Source organism: Zeugodacus cucurbitae, chromosome 3 (assembly GCF_028554725.1).
Source record: "Zeugodacus cucurbitae isolate PBARC_wt_2022May chromosome 3, idZeuCucr1.2, whole genome shotgun sequence".
In the NCBI taxonomy this organism is placed as follows: Eukaryota; Metazoa; Arthropoda; class Insecta; order Diptera; family Tephritidae; genus Zeugodacus; species Zeugodacus cucurbitae.
Genome location: NC_071668.1, coordinates 41,169,427 through 41,186,479, shown reverse-complemented (window position 1 = coordinate 41,186,479; position 17,053 = coordinate 41,169,427). Strand labels below are relative to the sequence as shown.

Here is a 17,053-nt window from a genome sequence, read left to right as displayed (position 1 = left end):
CACGCCCACTTCCCCAAAAAAATTATATCCAAATATGCCCCTTCATAGTGCGATCCTTCATACCAAATTTTATTTCCATAGCTCTGTTTATAGCTTAGTTATGGCACCTTATGTGTTTTTGGTTTACGCCATTTTGTGGGCGTGGCTGTGGACCGATTTTGCTCATTTTCGAAAGCAACCTTCCAACTTTTGTTGCGAGAGTATAAAAAAAAAATAATAATAATTAGAGCATGTTGCATTTTGCATAATTTTCTAAAGATAGAGAACGATGAAGTTTTTCCCGCATGGATACAAGAAGAAGCAGAAGATGAAAGAAGACATCAACCCAATCACACAACAAGTTTAGGAGAAAATGACCAAACAGCGACAGCGGTTTGGAATGCCATAGAAATGAGATTTCAAAACGGTACAAATTACGTTACTTTCCGCTGTAGCATTTTATTTTTTCATTTCAAATTTCTTTTTTAAATTCAGTTTTATTATTAATAAATTCAATTAAATACATTACATTTTAATTCATTTCAGTTCATTTTAAATATTTAATATTTCCTTTTTAAATTAACATTTAGTTCAAACACATTTTTATTATTATAAGGTAAATAACTACTAATATGTATACAAAATAAATATAATATTTACATTTTTCCAACAAACTATTAAAAATACTTATAAACTCCTTTGTAGAACTATTGCAATGTTCTGCAATACAATTAATAATCATTTCTTTTATATCTCTTCCATCTTCCACCACTACCTTCAGCAATTCATGTTGTTGTTTTGCCACTTTCTCCAATTCACCCATATAATTCCTCTATATAGAAGTACTCATGGATGTGGATGAGGTATCCAGTGGCGACAACAATGGCGAGATGGCCGATGGTATTACTGCCGACACCGGTACTGGTGATGCTGCAGGTACAGATGGCAGTAACAGCAGCAATGTTGATGACGATATGTCCTAAAGAAAACATTGTTTTAATTGTTGTTTAATAAAAAGATGAAATTTAAGCTTACCACAGTTAATGATTCATAAATTTCTGCATTATTGGCTGCAGTCAGTCCGATGATTTGATGCACCGCATCAAAATATTTCCACGTCGGTGGTGGGCTGCCCCCCGATGGGCCGGTTTTCTTCTTTTCTTCTCTACAATTTCACAAAGGTTAATAATGTTAAAAATGTTGTATATTAGCATAGTATACCTGTATCTTTGTGTTAAGTTTCTAATTTAAATATGTACTTCCTTTGGCGTAAATTTATGTGCCATTTGCACAGATATTTCCGCATCAAAATATTTCCACGACGATGGGCTGCCCCTCGATGGGCCAGTTTTCTTCTTTTCTTTTCTACAATTTAACAAAGGTTAATAATGTTAAAAATTTTGTATATAAGTATACCTGTGTCTTTGTGTTAAGTTTCTAATTTTAATATGGACTTCCTTCGGCGTAAATTTATGTGCCATTTGCACACATATATCCGCATATATATGTAAATTGCGCTTGGCACGTCTTAAATCAACGGCCCGCTCACGCCACAAGTCAATCAAAACGCATTCATCATTGGTCGTCCAAAACATTCGCTGCTTATTTTCTGCAATCTTCTAAAATATTAAAATTTGATTTTGTCAATAAACTTGCACATAATTTAAATAGAAATTTAAAAACTTATTACCTCTAACGCTTTCCTTTCTATCATTTGTTGACGTTTTCTTCTTCTTCTTTCTATCAATTAACATTCACAATAGCAAAAATCGGCCATTTTTGGGCAGCATTACCAGCTCAAATGTGGTAAATTCAGCTAAATACACGAAATTTTTGTGCATTACTAATTTGCTTTAAAATGAATTAATGCGCGAGTTAAAGCAAATCAACGCCGCTAATGCAAATTAGCGCTGCCATCTGTTTAGGCTATTAGTCACAGAAAGTAAATGTTGGGTCACCGTTTCGTTACTTAAATTTGGTTCATTGGTCTCCATGTTTTCATTCTCTAGGTCACCTACTTTTTCGTTTAAAAATGAAAAATTTAAATTGTTTTATTTTTATTTATTTAATTGTTTGAGGTATTGACATTTATAAATTAGTATTTTATTTTATTTTTTCAATAATTATTATAGATTAATTTTGAAATATTAGCATTTCAGTACCAAGTAAAATTTAATTTTTACAAACGATTTTTCGGCTATCATTTATACATTGACAAAATTTACATATTTTACATATAAAGTATTAATTATTAAATTTTTATAATATACAATTTCTCAAAAGTTTTAAGTATTGTTTTTTTTTGAAGTGAAAACTTCTTATGGCGCGTTGGGCACTTTTGTGGGTGAGCATTTTTAGTTCCCGAGCTCTTATAATCGTTCCGAAAGTCGGAATTCCTAATGTTCTCAAGGAGATGCATAACGGCCCACGTGGGTGGCACATGGGAATCACAAAAATCTTGGAAAAACTAAAGCAAAGATTTTATTATGTTGGTTGTCGGCAATCAGTCACTGAATGGATAGCTAATTGTGCTGAGTGCATTAAAGCTAAAGGACCGAAATCCGGGAGTCATGGCCAGATGAAGCAGTACAATTCGGGTGTGCCATTTGAGCGAATTGCCATGGATGTAGTTGGTCCATTTCCCACCAGTAAATTAGATAACAAATACGTTTTGGTAGTCATGGATTATTTCAGCAAATGGCCAGAAGTAAACCCACTTTCCAATCAAGAAGCTGAAACAGTAGCAGATGTATGCATCAACAATTGGGTAACGAGGTATGGTGTTCCAATAGAATTACATTCTGACCAAGGAAGGAATTTCGAATCAGCTATAATTCAGGAAATGTGCCACAAATTGGGTATACGGAAAACTCGTACAACCGCTTTACATCCACAATCCGATGGTATGGTAGAACGTTCCAATCGAACTTTGGAAGAACATCTAAGGAAAGTGATAGACAAGTATCAAAAGTATTGGGATACCCATATAGCTGGTTCCTGATGGCTTATCGGTCTGCTGTACATGAAGAAGCGGGGCAGACTCCAAGATGGACAATCATCGGTAATCATCTTCGGTTACCGATTGATTTAAAGCCAACAGTGTCCTAGAAGACGAAATGAGAGAAATTCATGATATGGTGAGACAGCGGACACAAATCATGAGCGATAAAATGAAGGCAAAATACGAGAAGGCAAAGAACTCTGAACAATTTTTTGAAGGGGATTGGGTGTTGTTATATAACTCACAACGGAAGAAAGGATTGTCTCCTAAATTTCAATGTAGTTGGGAAGGACCGTACCAGGTTGTTAAACGGATCAATGATTTATTGTATCGCATACAGACAATTGAAAGGTTAATCTAAAACGGCTTGCAGCATTTGGTTCTGGAAGTGTGTATAATCGGGACGATTAGACTTAAGTGGACGGCAGTGTGACGAACATGTATGCTAGAATAAACTAAAATCGACAATCGAAATCGATAACTTGCCAGATTTATCCAGACATCGATATTCGTAGTTGCCAGAATGTTCGAGTGGCGATATATTGCCAACAAGCGGCTATATAAGGGCTGCCGGACTGGCAGCGAGACACAGTTCTAATCAAGAATGATAGAAGACAAGATTACGACAGGCTGAAGCGTTCACGACCCACGAATGGGAATAGGCAACAGAAGAATTGTCAAATGGAAAGCGGAAATGTGAAACATAGTGAACCAAATTGAATAATGTGCAGATAAAATATCATAATGAACGTAATTCTTAAAATCTTCATTTATAAAATGATCCAATATAATAATGCATATTTATAATTAAAATTATATGTTTTCTTACAAGAAGTTCGCCATTATGCCAACATTTTTGTTGGTTGGAAAAGAGAAAAAAATTCTTTTAAGACGACTTTTTTGTACTATTGTTGTTTAATTCCGCCATTGCGGACTTCTTTTTCAAGTTAATAAATTTTTCACTTAGAATTTTAAACAATAATTAAGCACTAGCCATGACTTCAGCTCTTTTTTTTTGGTTTTATTGTTTTGTTTTGCTCGCGTGTTCGGGGTCGTGAAAGTTGTCACTCAACAGGAACTCAAAACCCAAAAAAGCTAACTGTAAACGCCTGTCGTAATCTTGTCTTCTATCATTCTTGGTTTTAATTAGAGAGTTGCCAAGTAAAGTAAAGTTATAAGTAAGAAGTCGAAAACTCGAATAACGAGTAATAAAGGGTTTAGTTCTTTAATTTAGAATTAAAGATAAGTGTATAGCCATTAAAGTGTGACTTTTAGTTGACAATCCAGTGATCGAACTCTGGGTAGAGTTTCAGCGTAAACGATTTAATATGAAAATCCGTTACAATATGATACACTGAAAATTTTTCTATTATATTACCAAAATATGGGGCATTCTCTGGAAAAAAAGCCACTTGAAAAAAAAGTTCTTTATTTTCTTTGGCAATTATATATCTTATAGTACATGTAAAACCTAAAATAAAACATATGGTTTTAGGTATGTGTAATGCGGGGTTGCCATATTATAAGGGGTCAAAGTTTTTTGTATGGAGGATGGAGTCATATGTAGAAGTTCACGTAAGTGAGGAAAGTTTCTGACTGCCATTCACTTGGGAGTGGCCCGGAACGATTCTTTTACATGTGGCTCAAGCAGCTCACAACTTCCGGTCTTAGACCAAGTATCCTCTGGGTAGCCAACAGACATCCGTCTGGGAGCGAGCTAAAGTGAGAAGGCGAATCCCGCTTATGCGGTTGTGCGTAGGGCTTGGGACCCACCACATAAAAACGAATAACCAGTGAATAAGAAACACAGGCCTCGGATGAGAAACCCCCCTTTTGATGACGACCACGGCAAACGTATAAAGGACTATGATTTAAGGGCATGCACCTGGAATGTCCGGACCCTTAATTGGGAAGGTGCCTCTGCCCAGCTGGTTGATGTCCTCGTAAGAGTAAAGGCTGACATCACCGCAATCCAAGAAATGCGATGGACGGGACAAGGACGGACGAAGGTGGGTCCTTGTGACATCTACTACAGCGGCCATATAAAGGAGCGCAAATTCGGTGTGGGATTCGTGGTGGAAGAGAGACTCCGTCGTCGAGTCCTGGCATTCACTCCGGTGGATGAACGTCTAGCCACAATCCGCATCAAAGCGAGGTTCTTCAACATATCGCTGATTTGCGCCCACGCCCCGACGGAAGAGAAGGACGAAGTGATCAAAGATACCTTCTATGAGCGCCTAGAACGTACCTATGAGCGCTGCCCCCGCCACGATGTCAAAATCGTGCTTGGCGATTTCAACGCTAGGGTGGGTAAAGAAGGTGTGTTTGGCACAACAGTCGGAAAATTCAGCCTCCATGACGAAACATCACCAAACGGTCTGAGGCTGATCGACTTCGCCGGGGCCCGAAATATGGTCATCTGTAGTACTAGATTCCAGCATAAGAAAATCCATCAAGCTACTTGGCTGTCCCCGGATCGAATTACTCGCAACCAGATCGATCATGTTGTGATAGATGGACGACATGTCTCCAGTGTTTTTGATGTGCGTACGCTTCGTGGTCCCAACATTGACTCGGACCACTATCTTGTAGCAGCTAAGATACGCACCCGCCTCTGTGTAGAAAAGCGCACACGTCAACAAACACAAGGAAGGTTCGACATCGGGAAGCTGCAATCACAACCGACAGCCGAACGATTTTCTACTCGACTTGCACTCCTGCTCTCTGAGAGCACTCATCAGCATCTCGGTATAAGGGAGCTGTGGGACGGCATATCAAACTCCTTACGTACAGCTGCAACCGAAACCATTGGCTTTCGGAAAAGCCAAAAAAACAGCTGGTATGATGAGGATTGTCGTCTCGCAGTGGAGAGAAAACAGACTGCCTACCTCGCAATGTTGCGATCGACCGCAACACGAGCGGGATGGGAAAGATATAGGGAGCTGAAGAGGGAAGCGAGACGCATTTGCAGAAAAAGAAAGAAAGAGGCAGAAATGCGTGAGTATGAAGAGCTTGACAAGCTGGCCGACAGGGGTAATGCTCGAAAATTTTACGAAAAGATCCGGCGACTAACTGAAGGTTTCAAGACCGGAGCACACTCCTGTAGGACCCCCAGCGGTGATCTAGTGGTTGATGACCAGAGTATACTGTGTTTGTGGAGGGAACACTTCTCCAGCCTGCTGAATGGCAGTGAAAGTACAACACCAGGAGATGGCGAACCCGATTCCCCAATCGACGACGATGGAACAGATGTTCCATTGCCCGACCGTGAAGAAATTCGAATAGCAATTACCCGCTTGAAGAACAACAAGGCGGCGGGGGCCGATGGATTGCCGGCCGAGCTATTCAAATACGGCGGCGAAGAGCTGATAAGGTGCATGCATCAGCTTCTTTGCGAAATATGGTCGGAAGAAAGCATGCCCGACGATTGGAATCTCAGTGTACTCTGCCCAATCCACAAAAAGGGAGACCCCACAATCTGCGCCAACTATCGTGGGATAAGCCTCCTTAACATCGCGTATAAGGTTCTATCGAGCGTACTGTGTGAAAGACTAAAGCCCACCGTCAACAAACTGATTGGACCTTATCAGTGTGGCTTTAGACCTGGAAAATCAAAAACTGACCAGATATTCACCATGCGACAAATCTTGGAGAAGACCCGTGAAAAAAGGATCGACACACACCATCTATTTGTCGACTTTAAAGCTGCTTTCGACAGCACGAAAAGGAGCTGCCTTTATGCCGCGATGTCTGAATTTGGTATCCCCGCAAAACTAATACGGCTGTGTAAGTTGACGTTGAGCAACACCAAAAGCTCCGTCAGGATCGGGAAGGACCTCTCCGAGCCGTTCGATACCAAACGAGGTTTCAGACAAGGTGACTCGCTATCGTGCGACTTCTTTAACTTGATGCTGGAGAAAATTATAAGAGCTGCAGAGCTAAATAGAGAAGGTACAATCTTCTACAAGAGTGTACAGCTACTGGCGTACGCCGATGATATCGATATCATTGGAAACAACACCCGCGCCGTTAGTTCTGCTTTTTTCCCGCCTGGATAAGGAAGCGAAGCGAATGGGTCTGGTGGGTTCTGGGGTACGCTAAATTCTGATAATAATAGTGATTAATTCAATGACTTTTCATCATGTTCTGAGTTGTTTTTTATTTGTAGCTCATACAAATATTGCTGTCCCAAAATTCCCTTTGGGGGGTAAAAAGGTGATGAAATAAGGAACATTTTAAGATATTTTCGAAAAAATTCGAAGGGGGCATAAGTTGTTAAAATTTCCAAAAAAAATTTTTTTTTCATTTTTTGCTATGAAATATTAATTTTAAAAATTTTTACGATATACAGTTTCAAAGTTTGAGAATTTCTGTACAAAAAAGTCGCATGGTGTTTTAAAATCTGTTCATTAGTTTTAAAGTTATGGCGGTTCGAAAATTTTTATACAAAAATTTTTGGCCCCTTATAATATGGCAACCCCGCGTTACACAGACCTAAAACTATATGTTTTATTTTAGGTTTTACATGTACTATAAGATATATAATTGCCAAAGAAAATAAAGAACTTATTTTTTCAAGTAGCTATTTTTCCAGAGAAACCCCATATGTGTTCTTTGCTAGATTTTTTGTATTTTCCAGACAACTATTGCCAACGATCAGCAATATTTATTGTCGATTGGAACATGGAGACAATCGAGATGTCCTCTTGCTAACATCTCTAATATAAATTGTTTACTGGAGTTAAAAGTGTATATGGCCGAAAAATAGTGGAAGTATTAAAATGGACATTTCCAAATATGATGGACAGAATACCAAGGGTTCTGAGTTTGTCATACTTGATGGAGAAAGGGCCCCAAATAATGGTAAAGTTTATATACATTTTTGTTTTATATATTATTCTATGTTTCCTTTGAAATTGGTTTCTAATAGAAATGTATCTCACTTTAATCTTGTTCATCTAATTATCATATCATTTGAAGGAACAAATAGAAGAGCGAAATGTGGGATTAAACTCATATAATCGGCGTATGGGGGAATAGAGGAGATCCTTCCAAGTAGTGATTTAACTAACTCGTTTTTTAATCAGCCAATAATAAAACAATAAACCTAAAGAGTTCTGAATTCACTTCGGCTATATTTAAAAAAATTTCAAATAAATCAAAATAAAAAAGGGGTCGCCTTTAGTATACTATCCCGGTAATAAAATGGGTATCGTTGGAAAGAGGAGGTTCTCCAGATTAAGAATATATATATATATAGCTGCAGCTGACTTATAGTTTTCGAGATATTCGCATTTAAAGATGAAAAAAGTACTACTTTTACCTCGAATTTTCACAATATATATATCACTTATTTTACACATACACTTCATCACATTGTTTCTACATGTTTATTTTATAAAAATTACTAGCAGACCCGACCACACGTTTTTGTGGCTAAGGTATACACTAAATTAGTACATTTTCCAATATAGTAAAACAAATCTTACACATAAAGAAGAAAACGTTATAGCCGGTATATTGATTGATATACATTATTGTGGATCTGTATTAAGCGTAAATCATCATAGTTTGTTAAACGTAAATTTTTTTTAATCGTATATTGAAATGAGTATGTAACAAATTAGCAAATTTCATAGTTGGCTCAATCTTGGCTTCGATGACGATATTGATTACCTTAATCACAGTCAGTCTTGTTCTATTGCAAAGTCGAGGTTAATTTATGTTACGAAGCATTATGACAACTCCCACTAATTCTAATTGCAAAGTGAGTGTTGATAGTTCAGGCAATTTTAAATAGTCTGTGGGATAATTGACTACGTCATAATGGTTTGTAGCTGTGTCAATTCTCCTGGAACGAAATTCTAAATTGTCACATTGAGACCATTGACACCTTTGTTTTTTACCACCAAAATAAGTCATTCAATCATCCATTTATGGTTATTATATTGTGATTATTTATAGCCTAAGACCATTTATAGGTTATCATCTATCACCATACCAAATTTCATCAAAATCCATTCCGTTAGGCGTGAAAGAGTAACAGACAGACAGAGTTACTTTCGCATTTATAATATTACTAGCTGACCCGGCGAACTTTGTACCGCCTAACAATCAATGAATGTGGTGTTACAGATAAGCATAACTTTATGATTTTTTGAAAGCAATACAATGAATACATATAATATTTATAGCGGCCCGGTACGTGCTTCGCTACGTCAAACTCATTTATAAAAAAATATATATATATTTAATTATTTGCTAGCTATCCAAAACATTTGGATAATCAATATTTTTTGTTTTTCCATTTTGAGCATGAATAAACAAACGGCTGGGGGTACCGACTCTGGAACAGGCAACATAAAGTTGGACATGTGAAAAACATGATTCCTCCAAATTCACACCACAAACGTTAAGTGTTTGCCCTTGAGCTTTGTTGATGGACATCGCAAATGATAAACGCACAGGATATTGTAATCGTTTGAATTCAAATGGCATATCAGTTGGAATCATAGGGATACGCGGTATTAAACAAACTTCTCCTTTTGATTTACCAGTTAAGATCGTAGCTTCAATCAAATTTGACAATAAATTTTTCACTGAAAATCTGGTGCCATTACACAGTTTTGGTGGATTAATATTTCGCAATGATAAAATCAAAGAACCCACTTTCAGATTCAAGCAATGCGGTGGCATACCAGCCGATTCTAATGAATTTAAAAATTTAGTTGGATAATTCATTGCCTCATCTTGATTCATAGCACTGTCAATTAATTTATATGTTGTGACTACGCCTGGGAGTTTTGCTTGAATTTGAAAATTTATGGCATTGATATGAATGTTCTTCGGTGCTAAAATGGCGCGCTCTCTCAACCAATCATGGTTTCTGTAATTTTGAAGAATATTTGGAAAAACATATTCAATCAATTCATCTATCGATTTCGTAATTGTACAAAAATTGTTCGGTACAGTGATCAATCCGTTGGTTCTGTCGATTTGTATTTTGCCATCTCCAATTTGTAACAATTGTTTTGAAAACTCATGGACAGCTGGATCATTTTGTAGGTGAATACGCATATTAATGTTCAGTGTCAATTTTTGTACATATCTCCAAAGAACTGATGACTTCAAACAGGCATTAATTTCATCAGCAGGAGTTGACCGAGGAATGACAGGCAATGTTTGTCGAAAATCCCCTGACAGTAATATCAAAGCACCACCAAAAAGCTGTTGGTTACCACGTAAATCTTGCATTGTTCGATTAAATGCTTCTAGTAATTTTTTATTCGCCATTGTACACTCATCCCATAAAATAATTGACGTTAATCGCAGAACTTTTGCCATAGCAGAATTTCTCGAAATATTGCAAGTTGGAGTTTCAATCACCTGTACATTCAATGGCAATTTTAATGCAGAGTGTGCTGTCCGACCACCTTCTAATAATGTAGCAGCAATTCCCGAAGATGCAAGTGCCAATGCAATTTTCTGTTCCGATCGAATAGTGGCTAAAATCAGTGATATAACGAACGTTTTACCTGTACCACCAGGTGCATCCAAGAAATATAACCCACCTGCATTATTGGAAATGGCTTGCATGATTTTGTCATAGACATGTTTTTGCTGAATATTCATTTTGGTTATATTCGATTGTACAAATAAACGCAAATCATTAGAATTGAATTCCTGCTCACGTTGCAATTCACGATCAAATAGATCATGCATGTCACGATTTGGTGCGGTCATACCCAATTGTACTAATGTTTTATTTGCAATCCGTAGACACATATCTTCAATTATTATCAAAGCTTCGTTGTACATTTCCAAAGTTATCAACAAATCAGGATTTCTTGCATGAAAATACGAATTAAAATATCTTCTGCAATATTATGTTTATATTTGTTCCATAATTCAAGTGGATTTGATGGCATACATGTTGATAATATAACGGCAAACAGCATTCGTATTTGTTGAGGATGAGCCGAAATAGATGCATCATGAAGTGTTGAATCCCAATGAGCATCATCCTCCAACAAATGCAAAAGTTGGCATGCTTCACGGTATGTTTCACACAAATGTCCGTTGACTGTTCTCAATTCTTGAAATGATGGGCCATTCACGTTAACTGATAACAATCTCAAATAAAAACACTCAACATTGTTTGGATGTACTGTATATATTCTGCCAATTGCATCTGTTTGGAAAATGCCAGGATGCCCTTGAACTGCTGTTCCTTGTTTACGTCTTTGAAATTTTTTCGAATACACATTCCATGTGTAATACTGAGGCACTTCAGAATATAACAAAGTTATCGCAAATGTATCAGTGAAACTTCCACATAATTTTTGATTATAGATTGGGACCCCTTCTTTCTGTCAAATTTGAATCCATCTCGATTATGCAACGGTGCACGTTAGTTATTTAATTACGATTTAATTATTATATTAAGTACAGTGGCAATGTCTTTTAAATCAAACAATATTGATGTTGGTGAAAATTAAAGTTTAAACTGATTTTTAAATTTTAAATTCTCTTGACATATCGGGAAACTGTCACATAATTTTTGATTATAGATTGGGACCCCTTCTTTCTGTCAGATTTGAATCCATCTCGATTATGCAACGGTGCACGTTTGGTCATCAAAGATTATTATTGAAGCCACCAGGATTGTTATTGAAGCAACATTATTTACTAAAAGTTGAAAAAATCAGGTTCGGTAGTATCAAATCCAAATAATGTTCATTTGGGTTTAGATTTAAAGAATTCAAGTTATTCTCATGGGCAACTATATGTTGCATGCTCACGTGTGTCAAAACCTTCCTAGGGACAGGCTAACCTACAATACTGTGCACCGATTAGTGCTGAATTAAAAATGTTGGATTGAAAATATATTTATCTTATTCTTTCAAGAGTTTTTAGAAGAAACTGGGAAATACTAATTGGTCTATAGTCTCGGCCTAGTGTGTGACCCCTTGCCTGTTTTTGAGATGTAAATTACATTGATTTCTATGTAGTGAAGATGGAATATAATATAATTGCAGCCTGTCTTTGAACATTGTTACTAACCAGTCTGTTGTGAACTTCTAGGATTGCTGTAGTTGGGCCGGGAGCATCCCGTCCGGTACGGAAGATTTGAAGGGATTGCAACTATAAATTGTCCACCTTACCTTACTTTCTGACACTATTTCTGCAGGAATGGGATCTACCTCTTCCTCAATGCTTAATGCATATTATGCTGCATAGTTTTCTGAGCTGCCCGCGAAATTTGTATCCATTAGTAGCGTAAAGGATTATTCACTGGATGTTTTCCAGCAATGATCTGACATCTGAAGGAATCCAATGTTTTGTGCAGACTTTGCTAATATTTTTTTTAAACGAGATACCTCTACATATATCATTTTAAAAATAATTCCAAGAATTTCTCTTAGCTTTTATTATATATATAAGGTTATAATATCTATCCCAGTCTTCATCAACTTGGGTTAGTTTTGCAACATTAAATTGCCTTCTGCAATCGTCCTGTGATTTTTTAAGCCCATGTGATCACCATGGAGGCCTGGTTCTTCCCCTACTACGTGTTAGCGGACAGACTACTTTTAAAGCTTGTCGACAAGCTTTAGTGAATTGATTAACCAGCTGACTGTACCTTCCCATTTGCTAACTGTTAGAAGGTTTGCTCTATGTATTTATTATGTATAGAGTTGGCCCAGGACACTGCCCTGCTGTACACCAGCCCTTATCGGCCGTTCTTCAGATATGAAATCTCCTACTTTAACAGTAAATTTCCTATTTTTTTATATACGACGCAATTCAAGAGGCAAGCTTTTTTTAATCTTATATAAAAGCCCTTCGTTCCACATTTTATCGAACGCCTAAGCTACATCTAGAAATATATCAGAACAGTGCTCTCTATACTCGTACGTTCTTCTTATTTCGTTAGTAATTCTATTTATTTGTTCTACAGTGCCATGTTTTGCACGAAAACCGAATTGGTGCGTTGGTATTATATTAATTTCATGAAGGAAAGGAGACATCTTTGATAGTAACACTTTTTCAAATATTTTAGAAAGCCATGGTAGAAAACTTGTTGGTCTGTATGAAGACGGCTGTGTCAAGTCTTTCCTTGGTTGGTCTATCATGATGATCTTCGACTCAATTAGCATTTTTATAGTAATATTATCGTGTCCTGACGACTTGTTTGATTTCTGCTCTTTTATAATTTTATTAATTTCAGTAGATGACCTTTGAATAGACCCAAGTGACTCGTTAGCAGTATTGGGGATTGGCAACTTAAAGTTGTTCTTGGGGCAATTAGATTGAAATACCTTTCCTATGTTATTTGCAAAACAGTTTGCCTTATAATCGTCACTTCGTGCCCACTTTCCATCAAAACCTCTTATAGACATGTTGGAGTCGATTGAAGGCTTCATTGACTTTTGGGCTTTCCAAAGGGAGTTTCGTTTGCTTGAATTTGGAATTTCTTTATATAATTTTGAGTGTAATATTCTTCTTCGCGTTCAAGCGTTTTTTTTAGTTGTCGTACAGCAGATTTCAATTGAAGCTGAGTAGAAGGGAACGATTTAACTGCCAGTCACGTCTGGCTCGCCTTTTTTCATTTATTAGTATCATCATCAGTATCATCAATAGTGATTTTTCTACGGCTAATCATTTTATTGTTTCTTGTAGGTGTTGCTATGACAGCAGCATTTGTTATTATATATATATATATTTGGCGTAGAAACCGCTTAAGCGATTATAGCCGAATCCACCAGGTCACTTTGCACTTGGTCTTTCCACCGGAGTGGAGGTCGTCCTCTTCCGCGGCTTCCTCCAGCGGGTACTGCATCGAACACTTTCAGAGCTGGAGTGTTTTCATCCATTCGTACAACATGACCTAGCCAGCGTAGCCGCTGTCTTTTTATTCGCTGAACTATGTCAATGTCGTCGTATAACTCGTACAGCTCATCGTTCCATCGTCTGCGGTATTCGCCGTTACCACTGTTGAGAGGACCATAAATCTTACGCAAAACCTTGCGAAAACCCCAAGAGTCGTCTCATCGGATATTGTCATCATCCACGCTTCGGCGCCATACATCAGGACGTCAATAATGAGCGACTTATAGAGTTTGATTTTTGTTCGTTGAGAGAGGACTTTACTGTTCAATTGCCTACTCAGTCCAAAGTAACACCTGTTGGCACGAGTGATTCTGCGTTGGATTTCAAGGCTGACATCGTTGGTGTTGTTACCGCTGGTTCCCAAGTAGACGAAACTATCTACTACTTCAAAGGTATGACTGTCAACAGTGACGTGGGAGCCAAGACGCGAGTGCGCTGACTGTTTGTTTGATGACAGGAGATATTTCGTCTTGTCCTCATTCACCACCAGACCCATACGCTTCGCTTCTTTATCTAGTCTGGAAAAAGCAGAACAAACGGCGCGGTTGTTGCTTCCGATGAGATTCTCTATTTAGCTCTGCAGCTCGTATTATTTTTTCCAACATCAAGCTAAAGAAGTCGCACGATAGTGAGTCACCCTGTCTGAAACCTCGTTTGGTATCGAACGGCTCGGAGAGGTCCTTCCCAATCATGACGGAGCTTTTGGTGTTACTCAACGTCAACTTACACAGCCTTGTTAATTTTGCGGGGAAACCAAATTCAGACTTCGCGGCATAAAGGCAGATCCTTTTCGTGCTATTGAAGGCAGCTTTAAAATCGATGAAAAAATGGTGAGTATCGATTCTTCTCTCTCGGGACTTTTCCAAGATTTGGCGCATGTCTGGTCCATTGTCGATTTTCCTGATCTAAAGCCACACTGATAAGGTCCAATCAGTTTGTTGATGGTGGGCTTAAGTCTTACACACAGTACGCTCGATAGAACTTTATACGCGATGTTGAGGAGGCTTATCCCTCGGTAATTGGCGCAAATTGTGGGGTCTCCCTTTTTGTGTATTGGGCAGAGTACACTGAGATTCCAATCGTCGCCCTGGACATCCGTTACCAGATTACCTCCTTGGTCCCTACATGATAATGCTCTGGTCTTGAAACCTTCGTTAAGTCGCTTCATTTTTTCGTAAAATTTTCGAGCATTACCTCTGTCTGCCAGCTTCTCAAGCTCTTCGTACTCACACATTTCGGCCTCTTTCTTTTTACGTCTGCAAATGCGTCTCGCTTCCCTCTTCAGTTCTCGGTATCTGTCCCACCCCGAACGTGTTGTGGTCTTTCGTAACGTTGCGAGGTAGGCAGTCTGTTTTCTCTCCACTGCAGAACGACAACTCTCATCGTACCAACTGGTTTTTTGGCGTTCGTTCGTTTGGCAAGTCGAGTAGAAAATCGCTCGACTGTCGGTTGTGATTGCAGCTTTTCGACGTCGAACCTTCCTTGTGTTTGTTGACGGGCGTTCTTTGCTGCACAGAGGCGAGTGCGTATCTTTGCTGCAACCAGATAATGGTCCGAGTCTATATTTGGTCCTCGGAGCGTACGCACGTCTAAAACACTGGAGACATGTCCTCCGTCTATCACAACGTGATCGATTTGATTGCGCGTGTTTCGATCAGGGGACAGCCATGTTGCTTGATGAATTTTCTTGTGCTGGAATCTACAGACAACCATATTTCGGGTCCCAGCGAAGTCGATCAGCCTCAGGCCGTTTGGCGATGTTTCGTCATGTAGGCTGAATTTTCCGACTGTTGTGCCAAAGACACCTTCTTTACCCACCCTGGCGTTAAAATCGTCAAGCACGATTTTGACATCGTGGCGGGGGCAGCGCTTATAGGTACGTTCTAGGCGCTCATAGAAAGCATCTTTGGTCACATCGTCCTTCTCTTCCGTTGGGGCGTGGGCGCAAATCAGCGATATGTTGAAGAACCTCGCTTTGATGCGGATTGTGGCAAGACGTTCATCCACCGGAGTGGGCAGTACATAGCCACAGTTGTAAAGGTGGAGCAAAAAGAAAAACATTTCTTTATGGTCTCAACCTACATGGCACATGATGAGGACGTACCACCCGCAGCCCTCAGAAAAGTAACCAAAAACAACAATAGAGAAGATATCCTAATAGGGTGTGACGCCAACGCCAGGCACACCCTATGAGGCAGCTCCTGTACAAATACCAGAGGTGAGTCGCTCTTACAATATATTTTAAATAGCAATTTAAGTATATGCAACAAGGGCAACAGACCGACTTTTATTTTTCCAAGTTCGGACAGGTTTTCGGGTTGGGAGGAAGTGCTGGATCTCACGCTATCAACAGACACAGATAGTCTAGTTGTAGATGACTGGACGGTATCCGAAGAACCTTCCATGTCAAATCGCTCATGGATACTCTTCAGCATCCGTGAGAAACGCAGTACTCCTCAACAATATCGAAACCCTAGAAGAACGGATTGGGAAAAATTTACTAAAATAGTAATAAAGAGCATGGAAAGAACAAGTTATAACATTATTAACAATTCGCAAGAATTAGATACCGAGGTAGAGAAGATAGAAACAAATTTATCAACCTCGTTCAATAAATCCGCACCGATGACAGTTCTGAAAAAGAGGAAGTCTCCTCCTTGGTGGAACGGTGATCTTAAAAACCTGTGAACACAACTAAGGAAAGCCTTCAACGAAAGTTTAAGAACTAAAGTCTGGCAACCATACAAAGATTGTATGAAAAAATACAAAAAAGCTAAAACAGACTCATGGCGATCTTTTTGCACCTCGATAGAAAGTTACAAAGAATCCGCCAGGCTGAGTAAGATATTATCAAAAGAACACACCAGCACTGGTTACATAAAGACGGGGGGAATGCTTGAACCTCCTCTGCGGAAGAATGCCCGTAATGCTACAAAAGCTGAAAGAATCAATGGTTCAAAGGCTCAGCAATATCTACAAAGCAAGCATTCAACTATCTTATATCCCAAGAAGTTGGGAAATAATTAAAGTGGTTTTTCTTCCAAAACCAGGCAGAAGAACGCACGATAATGCTATGGACTTCAGACCTATAAGCCTAAAATCCTTCATGTTGAATGTACTAGAAAGGGTAATAGATATACATATAAGATCAATCATGGCAGATATATTATCGAAGTCCCA

General features: G+C 38.5%; 1 protein-coding gene and 1 long non-coding RNA gene across 4 annotated transcripts in view; one reads left to right on the top strand and one right to left on the bottom strand.

The window, feature by feature from the left end:
* Positions 1-613: 613 nt before the first annotated feature.
* Positions 614-1,544, bottom strand: LOC128920391 (uncharacterized). The gene is made up of 3 exons (XR_008470443.1): positions 1,396-1,544; positions 1,201-1,344; positions 614-1,144 (listed from the first exon to the last, which is right to left on the bottom strand). It is a non-coding gene; the product is annotated as an uncharacterized LOC128920391 (long non-coding RNA).
* A 6,065-nt stretch (positions 1,545-7,609) lies between these two features.
* The window catches only part of LOC105219911 (MPN domain-containing protein CG4751), a 71,154-nt gene continuing 61,710 nt past the window's right edge, over positions 7,610-17,053 (top strand). For 2 of the 3 annotated variants that reach the window (XM_054227497.1, XM_054227496.1), the window contains exon 1: positions 7,610-7,843. In XM_054227497.1, the coding sequence (XP_054083472.1) occupies positions 7,762-7,843 (82 nt within the window). In that variant the 5' untranslated portion in view covers positions 7,610-7,761. Of the gene's footprint in view, positions 7,844-13,690; positions 16,092-17,053 lie in introns of those variants that run through there. The other variant, XM_054227498.1, reaches the window with a different exon arrangement.